Consider the following 19517-nt stretch of genomic DNA (forward strand, 5'->3'; position numbering starts at 1 on the left):
CATAAAGAACTCTAGACTCCCCCGCATCATTCTCAATATTGTCAAGAGTCAACTAGATGACCCTTTTGGCCTGAGATGGGTTTAATCCTTCGTGAACGAGGGCCACCACTGTGTGGTCACCATGTATCCTACTTTCCATCACGTCCAGCCTCTTTCATGCCAACTCATTTGCTCAAGGACCTCATTCAAGCTTCCAGTGCATGGAACCCACTGGGTTCTCTCTACCCATCAGGGTCCCTGTCTTCATGTCTCCTTTCACACATCTGTTTTCCAATTTCTTTAAAGCTTGACTTCTTTTCCCTTGCCCACCTGGCACTCTTTAACACTGGATGAACCCAGCCATCCACGTTGTCTCCGTCTGCAGCTCAGCAGCTGAGCAGATATTCTTGGTTGGAGAATATCCTCAAAGCTGGCAGAGTGGTGTCGCTGTAAATTCTTGGCCATCAACTATAAGTGGGGCCTCAGCACTGCCTGTGAATCCTAGTATAGTTCCCTAGCAATTTTGCTGTCATTTTCTGTAGCAGCTATTTCACTTTTTCTTGCATCTACCTTCCCCTCTTTCCTACTTTCCCACTTACCCTCAGCTGATAACTTTGCCCTCTACTTAGGAAAAGATAGAAACCATCACTCAGGAGCCTCCTTGCTTTCCCCTAGGCAGATCCACAAATCGATTTGGGTTGCTATTATTTTTTCCTTCTCTTATGACACAACAGCTGAAGTACCCTTCCTTCATGTGCTTTAGATCCCACAGTCTTTCACCTTTACTGTAATTTTTCTTTGTGAGTCATCTGCTTTTCCTACATCATGAGTTGCTCCTCCTATTCAATGAGATTGATCCCATCAGTATATGCTTACATATTAAGTATCGTAGTGTGTAAGTATCATAATGTAAGAAGGCTGGTCCTTGTCTTATTGACAGTTTCATCTCTGGTTCACAGTAACATTGGGCTACTCAAAGTGTAGTTCCCCCCTCCCCATCAGCATGGTTACAGAGCTTGTTAGGAATGCAGAATTTTGGTTCCCACCCAGACCTAGTGAATTAATGACGTGCACAGGTAACTTGTGGGCATTTAAAAGTTTGAAAAGCCCTAGCACCCAGTAGGTATTCAGTAAATATTTACAAAATGAATAAATAAATTCCCAGTGTTTCCAATGCTAATATAAACAAACAAAAACACTCTGGAGAGCCCAGTGACCTTTCTGGACTGCTTCCAATGACACTGTTTTCAGGATACCCCACACCTTCCTTGGTTTTGTTTAAATGCTTGATGTCCTCCAGGACGCTCATCCTGCATGCCTTGGTATATGTTTCCTACTTTTCTCTGGATAACATCCCTCCCCCACCTAGACACGTACACACGTGCACACAACACATACACACCCTTCCTGTGTATTAATGTGACTCCACACTCCAGCTCCTGTGAGCAAGGCACCATCCCCCAGTTAGGAACAATGTGAGGATGCCGTGTATCTGGCAGCCTCCAAAGTCAATCTCATGCACTCCTGAAGACCCTCGAAGCAGCTCTGACCCCGCCCCATCCTCTGCAGAGGCTCTCCTATGTATTCTCCACCAGGACCCTATCCCTACATATTAGCTCTAGCAGAGTTATTACTCTCTCTGAATCATAAAATTTCCCCTTACGTAACTTAGGGTTCTTCTTGATGTTCTAGACTTGGCTGTATTTGTAACTCAGGAGATAACTGAGTCATTAAAGCTTCCCAGGAGAACAGCTTTGTGCAATTTAGCATACCTTAGGAATTGGTCTAAAATTTTTTAATTTTTTCTTCCCTACTCTCCTTGCTTTTAAAACATTCCTTTATTATTGGTCCTTGAATTCTCTAAAGCAAGATCGCCTCCTTCCCATTTTTTGAACTAGCATTATTAATATATTTTGATACATGTAAGGTTTTTCACTGAAATTCAATTAACTCTCAATTTACTTTTAAAAAAAGGCAATTGACAAAACAAAAGCAAAAAAAACCAAAACTAATATCGTGGGTAAATTTAAAAATGAAATTCAAAGAAATGCATTTTGGGGTTTTACCATTCAACCCTTTTACCTTTTTCAGCATTTCTTAAGTTGACAACTTTCTGGAAGATCATTTTCTCAGGCAGGGGACAGGGGTGGGCGGAGACAAGGTGACCAGGGATTCCCAGTGGTAATACTACTTTATAAATGTTATGTACATAAAATCATGAAACTAGGTATAAATGCCTTAACCTTATACCCTTCTATGACTCAAAAATCTAAAATTATAGATCATACACATATAAACGAATAAAATTAAAGTCTTCAGCATCAGTGGGGCAGATGATGCTTTATTCGAATTAATTTCCGAGTTGCATGGGAATATGGTGCTGACTGCTGCAAGGACTTCTCTGACTTCAGCATGTGCTCCTTGATGCCTAAGTTCTCCTCCACATGGGTTGACTGCAACTTTGGGGACCCCCACTGCTCTGGCATCACGCAGCTTTCCTTGGCAGGGACGCCTTGCTGACACTGTGAGTCTACCTCATATGTTTCTCATTAGCCTCAGACAATGAAAGAAGTACTCACTGATGCCCTTGTACTAACAGACACAAGGCCAAACACTGAAATCTAACTGTGGTCAGACCACATCCACAACATGCATACGTGATATTTGTAGAGAGTATTATAAAAATGAAAACAGTGAATTAAAAAATACAGCAGAGGACCTGTGGACCTTGTGTGTGTGCTTGTGTGTGGAAATGACTCATAGACCAGGGGATAAGGGGCGGAGGGATAAATTAGGAGATTGGGACTGACATATACACACTACTATATATAAAATAAATAACTAATAAGAACCTGCTGTATAGCACAAGGAACTCTACTCAGTGCTCTATAATGGCCTATATGGGAAAAGAATCTAAAAAAAAAGAGTGGATATATATGTATGTATAACTGATTTACTTTGCTGTACACCTGACGCTAACACAACATTGTAAATCAACTATACTGCAATAAAAAATTTTTTGCAAAGACTCATAGAGAGATACACACATACATATATCTCCAAGGACATCTAATTCACTTTATGTGGGTCCTTTTTTCCCAGCTTTATTGAGATATAATTTACATATAACATCATGTAAGTTTAAGGTGTACAGCATGTTGATTTGATGCATTTATTTATTGCCACATGATTACCTTTATAGAATAAGCAGTCACCTCCATCCCATCACATAATTAGTGTTTCTTTTTTGTGGTGAAAACATTTAAGATCTACTCTCGCAGCAAATTTCAAGGATATGTTACAGTATCGTTAGCTATAATCCTATGTGGGTTCTTTTTATGTCAGTTTGAAAAACATTATCTTACATCTTTTTTAAAAAATTATTTATTTATTTATTTATGGCTGCGTTGGGTCTTTGTTGCTGTGCACGGGCTTTCTCTAGTTGCGGCGAGCGGGGGCTGCTCTTCATTGCGGTGCACGGGCTTCTCATTGCAGTGGCTTCTCTTGTTGCAGAGCACGGGCTCTAGGCACGCGGGCTTCAGTAGTTGTGGCTTGCGGGCTCTAGAGCGCAGGCTCAGTAGTTGTGGCACATGGGCTTCATTGCTCCGCGGCATGTGGGATCTTCCGGGACCAGGGCTCGAACACCTGTCCCCTGCTTTGGCAGGTGGATTCTTAACCACTGCACCACCAGGGAAGTCCCAACATCTTTTAATCATTATAAGTATGTGCCTATCACCTACTAGCTGCCAGGTGGACCGTGGGAAGTGCTGGTGATACAAAGTGAAGACCACTGAGACGGTTATTTACAGCCTACCAAATAAGTACGTATATGATTAAATCCAGTGTTGTAAATTCTGTGAAGAAGACCATCACATTACAAAGAGGTGTAGACCGATGTGTCTGTATTAGTGATTAAACTCTATCTGCCACTGTGTACTCTTCACGAAGGCAGAGGGGCATGCGATATAATTTAGGTATTATCCCAATACCAAGGCATTTTCTAGTTAACTTCAGTTTCTCAAAATGCCAATTGTCAGTTCTTTGAACACAGAATCTATAAAGTTATCCGTAAAGGAGACACACCATTTGTTAGGCTGGTTTCCAAGACTTGTTCTCCAGCTCTCCAGATTATCTAAATGTTCCTCTAGCTATCTGTGCGTGTAAGTGAGATTTATTTTTAATCTGTGTATGTGACATTTATTTTTAATGCAGACTTGATTTTCAGACACGCGTCATATTGCATTCAGATTTAAGATGATAGAAACATCAGCATCTAGCAAGCAAGCGCAGTGGGGCATTCCTGAGTACTCTCTCTCCGTCAAGGGTGCTCCCAGTCCCCATGGCAGTCTCCGTTCCTTGCCCTGCTTTCATTTTCATCAGTTACCATTTTCCGAAAATAATATACCTATTGACTTAAGTGCTTTTATTGTAGCTTCAAAGGGCATGACCTTTGTCTGCCTCTTTCAGGCATCTCAGCTCCTGCAACGTCACCTGGTACACAGTAGACACTCATTAAATACTGTTGTGTGAATCGTGGCACTTTTTAGTTTTGTATTTTCAGAGGCAAAATATAAAAATGAGAACAAAATAACGACCACAAACAAAAACAAGAAAGCTGGCCAGTTTCACTTTTCAGGAAGGCTTTGTTATCTTGATTGAATTCCTGCGTGTCTTTTGTCTTGTTTCTTTAAGGCAGTGGTTCTCAAAGGGCAGTCCCCAGACCAGCCGCTCGGACCTCACCTGGAAACTGGTTAGGAAGGCAGATCGCTCAGCCCACCTCCAGCTCACTGAATGGAAGGTCTTGGGAGGTGGGCTGAGTGATCTGTGTTCTAAAAATGTCTCTAGGTGATTTTGATGCACAGCAAAGTTTGAAAACCACTGCTTTAAGGCATGCGTTTCCCCTAACTGTGAAACCAATCCGGGCACCTTAATCCCACGTTGCATATTCAGCGGAGCTGGACGTGATGCTTTGCAAGCAAGACCCCTTTCCTCCACCGTCTTTCAGAAGTTCCTTTGCTCTTTCTGATCCTTACCTCCACGCCTCTCCTCACACACAGCTAGAGGCGGTTTACGGATGTGAAAAAATCACTTCCAAATATCCTTCCTGTTCCCTAAAGCTGTTTTATCACTTATGAGAAGATTAAATAAGTACCATAACTTTGAGGGGAACTCTGGCTGGCCTAATAACTTGGGTTCTCAAACCACAAGCACTTTTTTAAATTATTATTATTAAGAAGAAGCCCTGAAGTACAGGGACCCCAGTGCCAGGCTGCCCAGGTTTGAATCTCCTGCCTAATGGTGTTAACGCAAGTTCGTGTGCCCAACACACAGTGAGGCGAAACAAACTGAAACTTGGGAGTTTGGAGCAGAGAAAAGTTTATTATCAGCTTGTGCACAACTCTCTTACTGTCTGACGGTGAGGCAGCAGGGTGGTGCCACAGGGGTTAACATTATCAGTCCTTAGGCTCCAGGAGGCCTGGGGCTATGCGCTCAAGGCTGTCAAGTAGTTAACGTCTTTGTTGGAGGGGGGTAGGTTTACATCTGCAAAACAACTCAGGAAATGTGCATCAAACACTATTATCTAGGTACTTCAGAGAGGAGCAAAGCAGAGGATCTGGGGGCAGGCCTGCCTGCCCACCCAGCCTGTGACAGGAAGGCCTCATGGGGTCCTGCTTGGTTACAGTGGTGCCAGCCTTGCACGTTGGGAGTCCTCAACCTCTCTGTTCCTCGTTGTACAATGTGGACAGTAATAGAGCACCTCTCAAAGGGTAGCTATGGGATCGAGTGATTTAATATATGGAAAGTTCTTAAACTGTGCTGGGCACAGAACACTCACTGTGTAATTGTAGACGTTCCAGTAGAGGTGCCATGAGTTCTATCGTATTTGGGCCAGTAGGCCGGGTTAGCTTGGAATGTAAGAATTTTAAGTACCTGAAAGGGTTTTCAAGAAATTGGAAAGCTGTCATTAATATTTCTTAACTTTCCTCTTGGCTCCCCCTTGTTTAACCTCAAGAACCCTCCTTCGTGGGCTTCTGGCTAAAGAGGGTCCAAGACGTGGCCACAGCCAGCAGGGCGGGAGCGGGGTAGGAGCACTACTTACGCGCAACGTTAGGTCCTTTTCTGAGCTCTTCTTCCTGCGGTTCAGAGGGCGGTGAAAGGGCCCCATCGTGATGGGGGAAAGCGAGAAGCACTGAAAGGACGCATTCTTCTGAGGCACAGAAGCCTTAAGAGGCAGACAACTGTCCTCAACCGACAGAATCCTTCTGCTAAGTGTCTTTGTCATCCGTTAGGTTCTAGGGCTGTGCAGACTCAGCGAAGCGGCTCTGCCCCGTTAGAGAGATGGACTTACTTCCCTCTATGTGTTTTCCGTGCCCACTAATGAGGCCCCGGCTTGAGAGCAGGTGAATTGGACCTTAGTCATCCATCCAGGGTACGTCCATCGCGGGGTACGCGAGGCTTTCCGAGGGCTGTGTGGCAGGGCACTGAGAGTGTGTGCTGCCCAGAGGGTAGATTTGGACTGCCCTGCCTCAACGTCAGCCCCTACCAGACCCTGCGGCAATCTGAACCGGCGCGATTCACCCTCAACCTGCAGTTGTAGGTCACACACAAGGAAATGTATCTAAAGAAGTACATTTTCAAGATCTAAAATGTCCTAAGATGGATCCGCCCGAGAAAGACCTGTGTTTGAGTTGTAGTTCTGGCTCTCCTTTCTGACTGCTCCCACTTTAATTGTCCGCGAGAGAATGTTCCTTTACTTTCATTCTTACCTCCACCGCTATTATCAATCTGTCATCAAACAGAGTATCAGTCGTGAGGGAGAGTCCCACCAAAGTAAAGCAGAGAAGTCCTGAAGGAAATGGCACAGTTTTTCATCAGTAATGAATTCATGGCAAAACTGGTACCTTCTCTATCTTGGAATTAGAATCCAGAGAGATAGAGATGTTTTCTGACAGAGGGCAGGGTGATTTGGTATATTAAAATAAACAGTATTTCAATTTTCCCCATCTTTCTCAGCATATTGGGTTAAACAAAGTGCTTCTAAGTGACAGAATAACACATCTTTAATAGTCATTTGATAAGGCCTAGTAAAATGTTAGCAATATACTGTCCAGATACTGAGAAATTGAATGAATTTAATACTGGGTTACAAAGCCCTTTGCAAGTCAGGTATTTTCCAATTCATTGCTTTAAAAGAAATTGAAGGAGGAATTAATTGAATTGTCAGCTGTGAGATCATTAAAATAATTTTTGAAGCTATATTACTATGTGGTTTCTGGCATATATCTTGGAAGAGGTTCAAAGAATTGAGTGACATTGCTATACAAGGTTTTCATTTCTATCGCCTTGCTTATGTGAACTTGGTGTTTTTTCAAAGCAAAATAGGAATAGAATTGATCCTGAGTTCTCATTCTAGTATAATGATATTTATCGATGGTATAATAAACAGAAAAGCCTCATCTATCCCATTGAGAGCTTTATTTCCAGTAAAAGTTTACTTCTTATGTTTAATTATTATTTAACCACATGTATGATATATTTATGGTGTTTTATCAATATTATCCTTGTAATGATAACTCATTCTATAAGAAAATATTATTCAGAGCTTTACGGTCACAGAACATGAAAGAAATTTAAATTTCAATCTCTATACTTTATATATATTGTTGCAAATAAATATGATAGCTGATCAATAAAAGATTTTCAAGCATAAAATATGCTTGAAATATTATATCAGGATAAAATCCTGCAGATAAAATCCTGCAGAGGATATATAATAGATACGCAAGTTCAAGTTTAGAAAAGGAGCAATGTATATTTTATGACTGTTACAAAAAGAGCTTGTTCATGAATTTTGAAAGTAGACAATCATGAGTATCAAATTGCTATGGTATTTAAATTCGTATAGAGATATATGTAAAGGAACATTATGACATTTTAATTTTAAAATGTGAATAATCTCCACAGACCAAAAATGCATCCTTTGCAACTATTACCTAAACTTTAAAAATATTATGTCAACTTAAAATGTGCAAAGGGTTACGCAATTGACCAAAATAAAAGCAAGCATATTGTCTGCACTGTCACCTGGGTGTGTGTGGTTCCAGGGTCTGGGAGACAACACCCTTCACTCTGTCTGGTTTACCACCTACTTCCGGTCTGGCCACACTGTACAGTAGGAATTTAACCTTTAGGAGTCATTCAAACAGGGATTAGATCTTCATGGAAATACAGCTGTTATTAAGAAAGTTGGCACGTTAATTCTTACCAGTGATTTGCAACTGAGAGTGAATGAATGCATTTATCATATTTTTTTTCCTAAGAAATGCTTTTGAAAGTGGGGAGCAGAGAGGGTCCATTAGGGCTTTAGTCCTCATAAGGGAAATGGGCAGTTGCTGTAGAAGGAACAAAAATGCACAGAAAGTGAACTAGGGCCCCAAGGATGTGGAGGAGACAACGTGACCTTAGTTTTTCTTTTTTTTTTTTAATTAATTTATTCCTTATTGAAGTGAAGTTGATTTACAATGTTGTTTTAGTTTCAGGCGTACAGCAAAATGATTCAGTTATACATACATATATATTTTTTTCAGATTCTTTTCCCTTATAGGTTACTACAAAATACTGAGTATAGTTCCCTGTGCTATACAGTAGGTCCTTGTTGTTTATATATTTTATATATAACAGCATGTATATGTTACACGCAAATTCCTAATTTATCCCCCCCCTTCCCCCTTTGGTAACCATAAGTTTGTTTTCTGTGAGTCTGTTTCTGTTTTGTAAATAAGTTCATTTGTTATCATTTTTTAGATTCCACATATAAGTGGTATCTTATGATATTTGCCTTTCTCTGTCTGGCTTACTTCACTTAGTATTGGGTTGGCCAAAAAGTGCATTCGGTTTTAAGTAAAAATAAAAGATGTATTTTTCATTTTCACCAAGAATTTTAGTGAACAATGTAAATTCACTAACCGAATGAACTTTTTGGCCAATCCAATATGATAATCTCTAGGTCCATCCATGTTGCTGCAAATGGCATTATATCATTCTTTTTTATGGCTGAGTAATATTCCGTTTTATATATATATATATATATATATATATATATATATATATATATATATATGCCACATCTTCTTTATCCATTCATCTGTCAATGGACATTTAGGTTGCTTCCATGTCCTGGCTATTGTAAACAGTGCTGCAGTGAACATTGGGGTGCATGTATCTTTTCAAATTAGTGTTTTCTCTGGATATATGCTCAGGAGTGGGATTGCTAGGTCATATGGTAACTCTTATTTTTAGTTTTTTAAGGAGCCTGCATACTGTTTTCCATAGTGGCTACACCAGTTTACATTTCCACCAACACTGTGGAAGGGTTCCCTTTTCTCCACACCCTCTCCAGCATTTATTATTTGTAGACTTTTTGATGACTTCAGTTTTTCTTTATGCCAAATAGGCATCTATGAAGGTGGGAAGGGGTCATTGAATGATACCTGAATACAGGGACCATAAGGTAAATGCAGCTGGGTCCCCAAAACTCACCTCACTGATCTTAGACGTATCTGGAAACAATTACAGAATTAGATCTATAAGTACAGGTATGTAGGGATGCCTGTGGCCAAGTTAAAATAAAAGCTTTGTAAGAATATTAGAGTATGATTCTGTTTTAGGTAAAAACAAATCAACACAAGCTTTCCATATGTGAATATATGTCTGTGAGGAGTAAGGTGGTGAGGAAGACATAACAGGCTGTCACTGAAATAGCGACATCCAGGCAGGGAGTTGGGTGGAGAGAAAGATTAGCTCGGCCTTTAGGCATCTTTGTATTGTATTCGTTTACATGTTTATACATGTTTATTCTACTTTTGTGGTTGTAAAAAATAACAAAGAACATATAGAAGAGAAAAGTCTCTTCCTTTCTCCACCTAATGATCACCCCACCCCTACCTCGAGGCTGCCCGCACCTGCTGAATGACAGGTGGACATGTGCAGAGCAGACCCCTCTGATGGGAAGCTAGTTTTATTTTTATTCCTCCTCCCCATCAGGGAGAGGGCCTCGCTAGACTGGGCGCTCACCCCTTTCAGTGGCAGCTGTCATTTCGGTGCTCCAGTATCCTTCTGTTCCCTAGACCATTCGGGCTATGTCAGGCTGTTCACTTTGCCAAGGGAAACACAGGGGTCTCCCCATGGCTAGTGTCCTTGGTGCTCCCACCTCCTGAGCCCTGGTCCAGGTCAAGATGGGATCAGCCTGGTGAGGTGTGGCCATGTTTATTCCCTGTCTCCTTACCTGAAGGTGTGGCTTCACGCTCCCGGTCCTCAGGAGGCACTGCTCATACCCTCTCTGGTGGGGCATCTAGGGGAAGCAGGTGTGATTTCACCTTTTCATTTGCCGAGATACTGAAACTCAGGTTCTGACTAGAGCGCTGAGCAGTGGGTAGACACACCTGGGCCCCTTTAACCATGCCCTTCATTGAACAACTCCGATTTCTCAAGGATTTCCTTTTCTCAGTTTTCCACCCACACATTCTAAGTTCCTGGGACACATTTGCAAATTTTCTTCCTGACCAGCAGGCACATTTATTTCTGCATTAAACCTGATAACCTGCAGGTCATACACACCGACAAGCAAAATTCCATTTGCTTGTAGCCTCCATTCATAGCCTCTGACTGCTGGGAAGAGTAGGTTAGGGTATGTGGGGTAGTGGTCGGCTCCGTACCTTGGTGACAACCAGGTGACATCTACTACATTGCTCTCAGTGGGTGTGGGTAGGGAGGAGAGTGTGAGGTGGAGGAGCTCTGCTTGGCCACTGTCTCCTTCCCTCTCCTGAAATCTTAAGAGGTAGCCACGACTGCCTCAAAGACTGTTGGCATTGTACCATGACTTTTAAGACTCTGTGTTATAAATTGCAGTTGGAGGGCTTTGGGCAGCTTAGGGGTACAGGAGATGATGAACACGAGGGAGGTCTGGAGGTAAATATGTCCAATTTTTGACTTAACAACAAGTTAAGCATTTGCTGTGTGGATTATCTGTGACCTACTTGAAATACTGATGCACTCTCTCTCCCCTCTGGCCCTCTCTCCCTTCTCCCACAAGGTGGTAACTGTGCTCGAGAAATATAAACTAATTTTCATAGAAGCCTAAGGGAAAAAATAAGATGGAAAGCAACTATACAGCAAAGATATTCACATAATATGTCCCTGAATCAAACAGGAATGATTTTGTAGCATCGGTTCTTCAGGAGGATTCAGGCCACTGTTGCCCTCTATTTAGGAAGTTTTATCAATAATTCATTCCCTTTAGTACTGGGCTATGTTATTTCATTTACCCCTTGAATGACAACAGCTGTGTTTATAACAGAATCTCTGAACACTTTCTCCCTCCTTCCCTCCCCCTCTCTTCCCCCTCCCCTCCCCTCCCCTCCCCTCACTCACAGGTGTACCATAGATGACCGGGTCACCCGGGTGGCCTGGCTGAACCGTAGCACCATCCTCTACGCCGGGAACGACAAGTGGTCCATAGACCCTCGTGTGATCATCCTGGTTAACACGCCAACCCAGTACAGCATCATGATCCAGAACGTGGACGTGTACGACGAGGGCCCGTACACCTGCTCCGTGCAGACGGACAACCACCCCAAGACCTCCCGGGTGCACCTCATCGTGCAAGGTAGGCGGCCTGGCCAGGGGGCTCGCGTTCCCCTCCGTGACGCGGGGGAAGCACGATCTCAGCTTGTCCTTCTACTCCTGTAGAAAGACACGAAAGGCCGTTTCCTCTGTAGAATCCAGAGACTGTCTGTCCTGGATTCCTTCCACCTGCTGGGGTCTTGACTAAGTGCTGAGTATCTCTACAGAGTTTCTCCATTTTATCTCTGGTCCTTCTGTTCTCATTAATAGGTGGTTTGGCATGTTTGAGCTGGTTGAGCTTTCTGGAGTTGGGAAAAGATATATTAGAAATATATATTATGTTATGCTATATTATATTATGTTATATTATATTATACTATGTTATATTATATATATATTAGTTACTTAGCACTCTGGCGTTGGGACAAGATATATTAGGAAATGGATACGGTATTACTCTCTGCGCCTTTTATTGTTCAGAGGCTTATTTCATGATAAAAGGTTAATAATATTGATGTGAAATCATGTGACCTATGACTGTTCTTGCATAGCTGGTGGTTGTGTGTGTACCAGAAGGGGTTCTGAGTGCTGTTTGGCATTGCTGCTGAGTCTGTGTACACCCTTTTAGCCCCACAATGGAGTTGAGGTCAAGAGGGATATTAGTCAAAATGTTATCTCCAGCTCTATGTTGGAAATAAATCTATGTAATTAAAAGAGGGGAATCCCTAACATTCTCTCCCATTCTCCCTTAAAAATCTGATTTAGTATAACCCAGGCATAGTAGTTAAGAGTTTTTCATTTGAATTTTACTTTGTAGGAGAAAAATGGGGTTGAAGAAATGTCAGAATCTCAGATATCAACTATTAAGTGTTAAGAATTAAAAACTCATGCAGAGAGCAGTCAAGAGAATCGGGGAACCGTCTTAAAACAAGGCAGCTCTACAGGTGACCTTATGTCGAACTGCCCCCTACCGACGCCCCCATCACGACGTAAAGCAGCTTCTGTCAGGTGTCCACTCGCGGTAGCAATGAGGTGCTGAGCAGACTAGCTCCCACCCCCCTCTGACCTATCCTTCCTCCACCAAAGGAGAGGTTTGGGTGGACCTTTCTCAGTGTCCCCTGTGCTGATGTCTCGTGGCCATGCCTTGAGCTCAGAAAGAGGCCCTGTGTGTGACTTAGTGTCAGTAACTGCCTTTTATCAGATTCCCATCTGCAGTTGATCCAATGGGTTTTATTTTTTTTCAGTTTCTGAAATGTGTATGGCATTCGTGCTTAGCTAATATGGATTCCCTCATCCCTGCGTTTCTAAAAAGTATAATTTTGCTCATTTCGGATGGTTTCATGGGAAGTTTGAGTAGGGGTTAGAGTCTTTTCATGCTTTGGTCACGTGTGCAAATCAAGGTGGCCATTCTTTTCTTTTGTCTGGAACGGCTCTTTGCTAGAAGAGCATCTGGGGCTTTGGCTCTGCACACCGTGGTAATGGCCTGAGCTGGGCCAGAGGTCTGTCTGCTGCAGCCCCGGCTCCCGGCAGGCCCTGGTGCTGCCATAGTGATGAAGCATTGCCTCCGTTCAGCCTCTAAGCCCTTCTCTCACCCACACGCTCCCAGACTCCCACATCTGCCTGCTACACGAGGACACCCGTGCTCTGCTGTGTCCGTTCTCCATCCATGTCCCACTAGGGGTATGGCTTGGGGATGATCTGCTTGGGAGCTACAAGACGGCCTGCCATCGGGAGATAAAGACAAGTGTCACGGCTGATGCTTCTCCTCAGAGGCTGGTGGAGGCCCTCGCTGAGATCGGTCGTCTGAGATGAGCGGGGATGTCTGCAGAAAACAAGGGAGCTCAGGCTCTCACCACCCGCCTGCCACCTGGGCTTGGCTCCAGAGGAGCAGAAATTCTCGGCATGGGAAGTGACGCCTCCGTGGCGCCTCCGTGGCCTTGACAACAACGTTATCTTCAAATACAGGAAATTCGTCACTGAAAGAAAAAAAGAACTGTCAGGCACTGTACAGAAACAGACTCAAGCAGAACAAGGCTATCACTTTTCAGGGAAGAAGACAGACTGTATACGCATGTCAGAGCCAATACAGGCCATAAAGGGCTTGTGGCACAGAGCTTCAGGGATAATGTTCTTCGTAAGAAGCTTGGAGTAATTCCTGGGGCTGAATGTGAAAGCCAGTGGGGTCTCAGAGCTTTGGGTCAGAAAGACTCTGGGAAGAGGCAAGAAGCAGGGCAGTGGAGTCCTTCATTCCAGAGGTGACGTCCTCAAGTCTCCACGCTTTAGGCCAAGCAACTTCTGTAGCTCCAGGCAATCCAATGCAAAGATCAGGAGGGCAGAGGAGGAAGGGGAGTACCTCCTCTTGGAAATCTTAGCAGACTGGGCTTTACTTTTTTTTTTTTTTTTTTTTTTAATAATGAAGCTGCTTTTCTTTCTTTTTTTTTTTTTAATTTAGGGAAGGCTCTTTTATTTATTTATTTATTTTTATATTTATTTTTGGCTGTGTTGGGTCTTCGTTTCTGTGCGAGGGCTTTCTCTAGTTGTGGCGAGCGGGGGCCACTCTTCATTGCAGTGCGCGGGCCTTTCACTATCGCGGCCTCTCCCGTTGCGGAGCACAGGCTCCAGACGCGCAGGCTCAGTAGTTGTGGCTCACGGGCCTAGTTGCTCCGCGGCATGTGGGATCTTCCCAGACCAGGGCTCGAACCCGTGTCCCCTGCATTAGCAGGCAGATTCTCAACCACTGCGCCACCAGGGAAGCCCTGGGCTTTACATTTACTGAGAGGCTAAAAGAAGGAGCTCAGGGAGCTGTTCTTCCTTTGGGAATCAGTTGAGTTTCCAGTGGGTGGAAGCTGAGACCCCGCGGCTCAATTAGAAAAAAGCCCAGAAGTCTCCTCTTTCCCAGCAGCTATCGGCTTTTGTCCATTCTATAGATTAATTTTTCAGGCTTAGTGTTAGTTCAGGTTAAAGATAATGAAAGTTTCCTAATCCTCTTAAAGAAGATTTATCTGACCGAGTAGAAAGCTTTTGGAATACAATAAGGCATATATAAAACTGAGGTCTAATCTTGCCTTTAATTTCAAACTGCTGATGGGTATTGATTTTGCAATGAGAAAAACTGAAAAATTTCCAAGCTGCAACTTGTCTATCTGCATATGTGTGTGTGTGTGTGTGTGTATATATATATATATATATATATATATGGTATTTATTTATCTTCTGTCCATTTGAGAATGTTACAATCTCATCACCTCTGCCAGACAAGTGTCATTAGCAGAAGGGCAATCCCACGGGGTCTAGGCTTCGTTGCTCCCTCCTCCTGCAAAGTGAGTAACTGAGAGCTGCTGTAACACTACCTCACAGCCTGTCCTTTCCTGGTTTATAAGGTGGCCTTGCCACGCATCTGATGGGATTAGTATCTTAGTCCTTCTCTTTAAGGGAAGAAGCTGCTTTCGTTAAAATAGCATCACTTGTCCCCAAGGTACATCTTGGCCACTGAAGGGATAACTTTAAGGTGCCACGTGATGGCGAGGCTGTGACTTTGTCCCTGGTGCGTGACGGCGAGGCTGTGACTTTGTCCTGGGTGCGTGACGGTGAGGCTGTGACTTTGTCCCTGGTGTGTGACCATGAGGCTGTGACTGTGTCCCGAGGTGTTAAGGAAATCCAGAACAAGGGGCTCAGATTAGTCAGGGCAGGAAAACCAATCTGGCAGCCCTGTGTGGGAGGGGGTGCCATAAAGGAGCTGGAGGCATGGGATGGGCAAGAGGTCATGCCCATCACTCAGAAGGTGTGAGGACAGCAGATTGTGAGTCTCCCTGTAGGAATGGAGAAGCTTCCTTCAAGAGGTATCATCCAAGGAAAATTGAGAGGATTCATCCCAATATCTTGAAACAGGAAGAATTAAAAGGATATCACCTCCCTTTTTGAGTTTGGGGAAATGTTAGATGTTCCCACTAGTGACTGCAGAGTTAGGGTCCTGAGCCGCTGGGAGAGGAAAGTGTTAGGCTTGTGAGCTTTAGGGATAAAGAAAACACAGACATTACACAGGTGTTATAGAACTAAGAAACAGGTGTAACTCAAGACAAGAAGGGGTTTGTTTGAGATTTAGCATGAATGTACTAGCATGAGAGGAGGTAAGTTTTGTGAGATTAACTCTTCCTACTCGAGAGCAACAGGAGCCCCGGCACACAGCACAGTGTCTGAGGGGTCCTAGGCATTCAGCAAATGTTTGTAAAATGAACACAGGACAGATGGATACAGCAAATGAAATGGCATAAGAAGGCAGTGATCATAAAGTCCCTTCAGGCAGATAGGGGCAGGGGATTTGTCAGGCTGTCCAGATGACTTGGAGTGGCCAGTAATTGGGAAAAGGTCCTTAGAGGGATGAGGTCTTCCATGTGACAAGCCAAGAGGTACGTTCTAAGAGCGATCGCATGACTTCCGTGTGTTTATTTAGTACTTTATAGCACTGGTCACAGTCTTTGGCTCATGTGACCCTCACAACAAGCCCCGGGAGGCTTCGGGGCAGTGACTGTTATCTCCATTTTGCATGAGATCACTGCAGCTCACAGAGGTTAAGAGACTGGCCAGGGTGCCCTGTGAGTCAGCAGCTGTGCTGGGTCTGTACCCCAGCCGTGCGACCCCATGCTCAGTGTGCCTCCAGCACAGGCCACCGCCCCCACCACTGCCAACCACGTCCAAGGTGATTCCTCTAATCTAGATCCCTGGGAATTTGCCAGTTATCCTTTCTTTTTTCCCTCTTTTTCCTGCTACTGATGTTTCATTGTCCTAGCAGAAATTGTGGACAAAACTCAAGAAAGAAAATGAGCAGTGGGGGAGCAGGAGTGGGATGCCAGAGCCCCAAAAGATGATGTGGAGAGGCTGAGGGAGAGGCAAAGAAGAAGATAATTGACTTGCCAGTAGCTCATCCCTCCAGGGATACGCATTCTAAATGTTACCTCTTTCCCCTACGTAAGTACTGAAACTGCTGGCCCCTTTGAGAATCCAGAATCTAATCGTCACTCTGATTGTCATGAACCCTTCAGCATTCTGGAATGTGTGGATATCGCCGTGTCACAGTCGTTGTCACTGTCAGGGAGCGATAGACAGGAAGATCTGGCATCCTTTCTCGTTGGCTGTTGGTATCTCTATCTGCTCTCTTGGTTAGTCCAAAAATCTGTTTACTGCCAGACACTTCCTTTCACGGAGCAAACTACTCTTGCTAAGCCCAATTTTAGGCAAAGGGCTAGAAAGGATGAATGATGTGAACAAGCCTACGCAATTTCTGTGTCTTCAAAGACTTTGGGGCTTTGAGCCCGGAGTCAGTTCAGGTGAGACTACTTGGTACCCAAGGTTTAGTTTAGCAGGTGGAGAAGTCTGATTCTCTACCCAGTCCAGCCCTAGGTTTCGCTGAGTGTCAGCCAACCTCTGCACTGGCCACATTGAGCGTAAACTGATCTCAGTTGATCCTCACAACATCCCTGAAAGGTTTACGCCATAGTCACATCTTACAAATAAGAAAACTGAAGCTCAGAAAGAGTAAAAACTTGCCCAAAGATGATAGAGCCACTAAAAGCTTTAAATTCCCTTCACTAGGCTTGTCTCTAGGTAAGAGCTATCAAAACACACAACAGTTAAAGCCCTCTGCATTCATGATCTCTTCTGATTATTCTTCATTGAAGCCCTGGGAGACAGAACAGAAAATCACCACATTCCAAGAAAAGAACCTGAGATTCGGAGAGCTGGCATGATTTGTCCAAGTTTTACACTGGCTAGCAAGTGGTGAAGCACCCCTTAACACCGGGAGTTTTATTTTTACTTGAATAGTTGATTTACAATGTTGTGTTAGCTTCAGGTGTATAGCTCAGTGATTCAGTTATACATATATATTTTTTTCCCTTACAGGTTATTACAAAATATTGAGTTCCCTGTGCTATACAATAGGTCCTTATTGGTTATCTGTTTTATGGATAGTAGTGTGTATATGTTAATCCCAAACCCCTAATTTATTCCCCCCTTTCCCCTTTGGTAATCATAAGTTTGTTTTCTGTGTCTGTGAGTCTATTTTTGTTTGTTTATAAGTTCATTTGTATCATTCTTTTAAGATTCCACATATAAATGATACCATATGATATTTGTCTTTCTCTGTGTCTGGCTTACTTCACTTAGTATGATAATCTCTAGGTCCATCCATGTTGCTGCAAATGGCATTATTTTATTCTTTTTTATGGCTAATATTCCATTGTATGTATGTACCACATCTTCTTTAACCATTCATCTGTTGATAGACATTTAGGTTGCTTCCATGTCTTGGTGATTGTCAGTAGTGCTGCAATGAAGGGGTTTTAATTCTAGACCCAGTGTTGGGTTCACAGGCCAGATTGCTAACTCATAGCTAAGTAAAAGGGCAGGTGGATGTTACTATCTGTGAAAAAAATATAGAGGTTCTGAGGTGCTGCTGAGAAGGGTGGTTCCTGAGAAGATCATTGCGGAGTAGAGGGGGTCTGGCTAAGGCTGGTTGGGGTGGATGGGGGCCGGGCACCTGGTGGAGCTTCCCAGCAGGTAAGGGAGGCACACCTGCCACGAGTCACACTTTTGCAAGGACCTACCTATTTCTTTTTTTTTTTTTTTAATTTATTTATTTTATTTACTTGTTTTTGGCTGCGTTGGGTCTTCGTTGCTACGTGCAGGCTTTCTCTAGTTGTGGCGAGCGAGGGCTACTCTTGGTTGCGGTGTGCGGGCTTCTCATTGCGGTGGCTTCTCGTTGTGGAGCACAGGCTCTAGGCATGTGGGCTTCAGTAATTGTGGTGTGCGGGCTCCGTAGTTGTGGCTCGCGGGCTCTAGAGCGCAGGCTCAGTAGTTGTGGCGCACGGACTTAGTTGCTCCGCGGCATGTGGGATCTTTCCGGACCAGGGTCGAACCTGTGTCCCCTGCATTGGCAGGCGGATTCCCAACCACTGCGCCACCAGGGAAGCCCCGGACCTACCTACTTCTAACCCTTCCTTTGTTACTCACCTCTTTTTCTCTGCTATTTTCCCCTCTTTTCCCCTGCTATTTTCCCCTCTTTTCCCAAATATTCTTTAAATAATTATTTAAATTAACATGCGTAATTGTGGGCCTAAAGAAAAGCAGGCAGTCAACCTGAAATAAACTTAATTTATTCGGCCTCTATTTTAAATTATAGTCACACTTGCTCTTCACAGAGGCAGGGTGGGAATGTGGAAAAGAACAAGACTGGGAATCAAAAAGCTCCCTCCGCAGCCTGAGCTCTGCTCCTCACATCCAGACCTGTGTCTCTGGGATGTTCCCTTCCGGGCTTCTTATTCTGGGTGAAGAATACAATTGAATGTAGTTGATTTCCTTCAGGTACACACATGCACACCTTAATCTTAATCCTGTGTGTGTGTGTATGTGTGTTTATTAACAGATATATATGAAAGACATCCTTTCCTGCTTCACGTGATATTTGTAAACTCCACAACCCACATCCGATGGTGTATATATAATACTAAGATTCCTAATTTCAGGGTTGGGTAAACTAAGAAAGCAATTACAACTTAGAAGGAATCAGGATTGAAGTCGGTGCCCTCAGAATGCCCTCTGTACCCAGCCGGGGAAGGCACTTCACGAGTCGTCCTTCACAAGAAGGGTGTCCCCCTGCAGGCCTCCTCTAGCCCGGCCTCGGGGTTGGAATGAGACCCACACTCATCTTCACACTCTCCGTGCAGCTGTCCTGTCCCTTCCCTCAGATTGTGTTACTCAGACATTGTCTGAATTTGACATGTCCCGTAGCTGAAATCGAATTAGTATTCACCTCTCCCCAGTCCCCTAGGTTATCATGTCTTTCATGGCACCATGTGTAGTTAGTTGCTGACAACACCGTACGAAACACATTTTGTAGAAAGACTATTTCTCCTTTTATC

General features: G+C 43.7%; 1 protein-coding gene across 1 annotated transcript in view; it reads left to right on the forward strand.

The window, feature by feature from the left end:
• Positions 1–19517, forward strand: part of OPCML (opioid binding protein/cell adhesion molecule like) — a 501038-nt gene that overhangs the window by 261466 nt on the left and 220055 nt on the right. The window contains exon 2 of the mRNA XM_059930011.1: positions 11412–11644. Within this exon, the coding sequence (XP_059785994.1) occupies positions 11412–11644 (233 nt within the window). The remainder of the gene's footprint in view (positions 1–11411; positions 11645–19517) is intronic.

The sequence above is a fragment of the Balaenoptera ricei genome, chromosome 8, assembly GCF_028023285.1.
Source record: "Balaenoptera ricei isolate mBalRic1 chromosome 8, mBalRic1.hap2, whole genome shotgun sequence".
Lineage (NCBI taxonomy): Eukaryota > Metazoa > Chordata > Mammalia > Artiodactyla > Balaenopteridae > Balaenoptera > Balaenoptera ricei.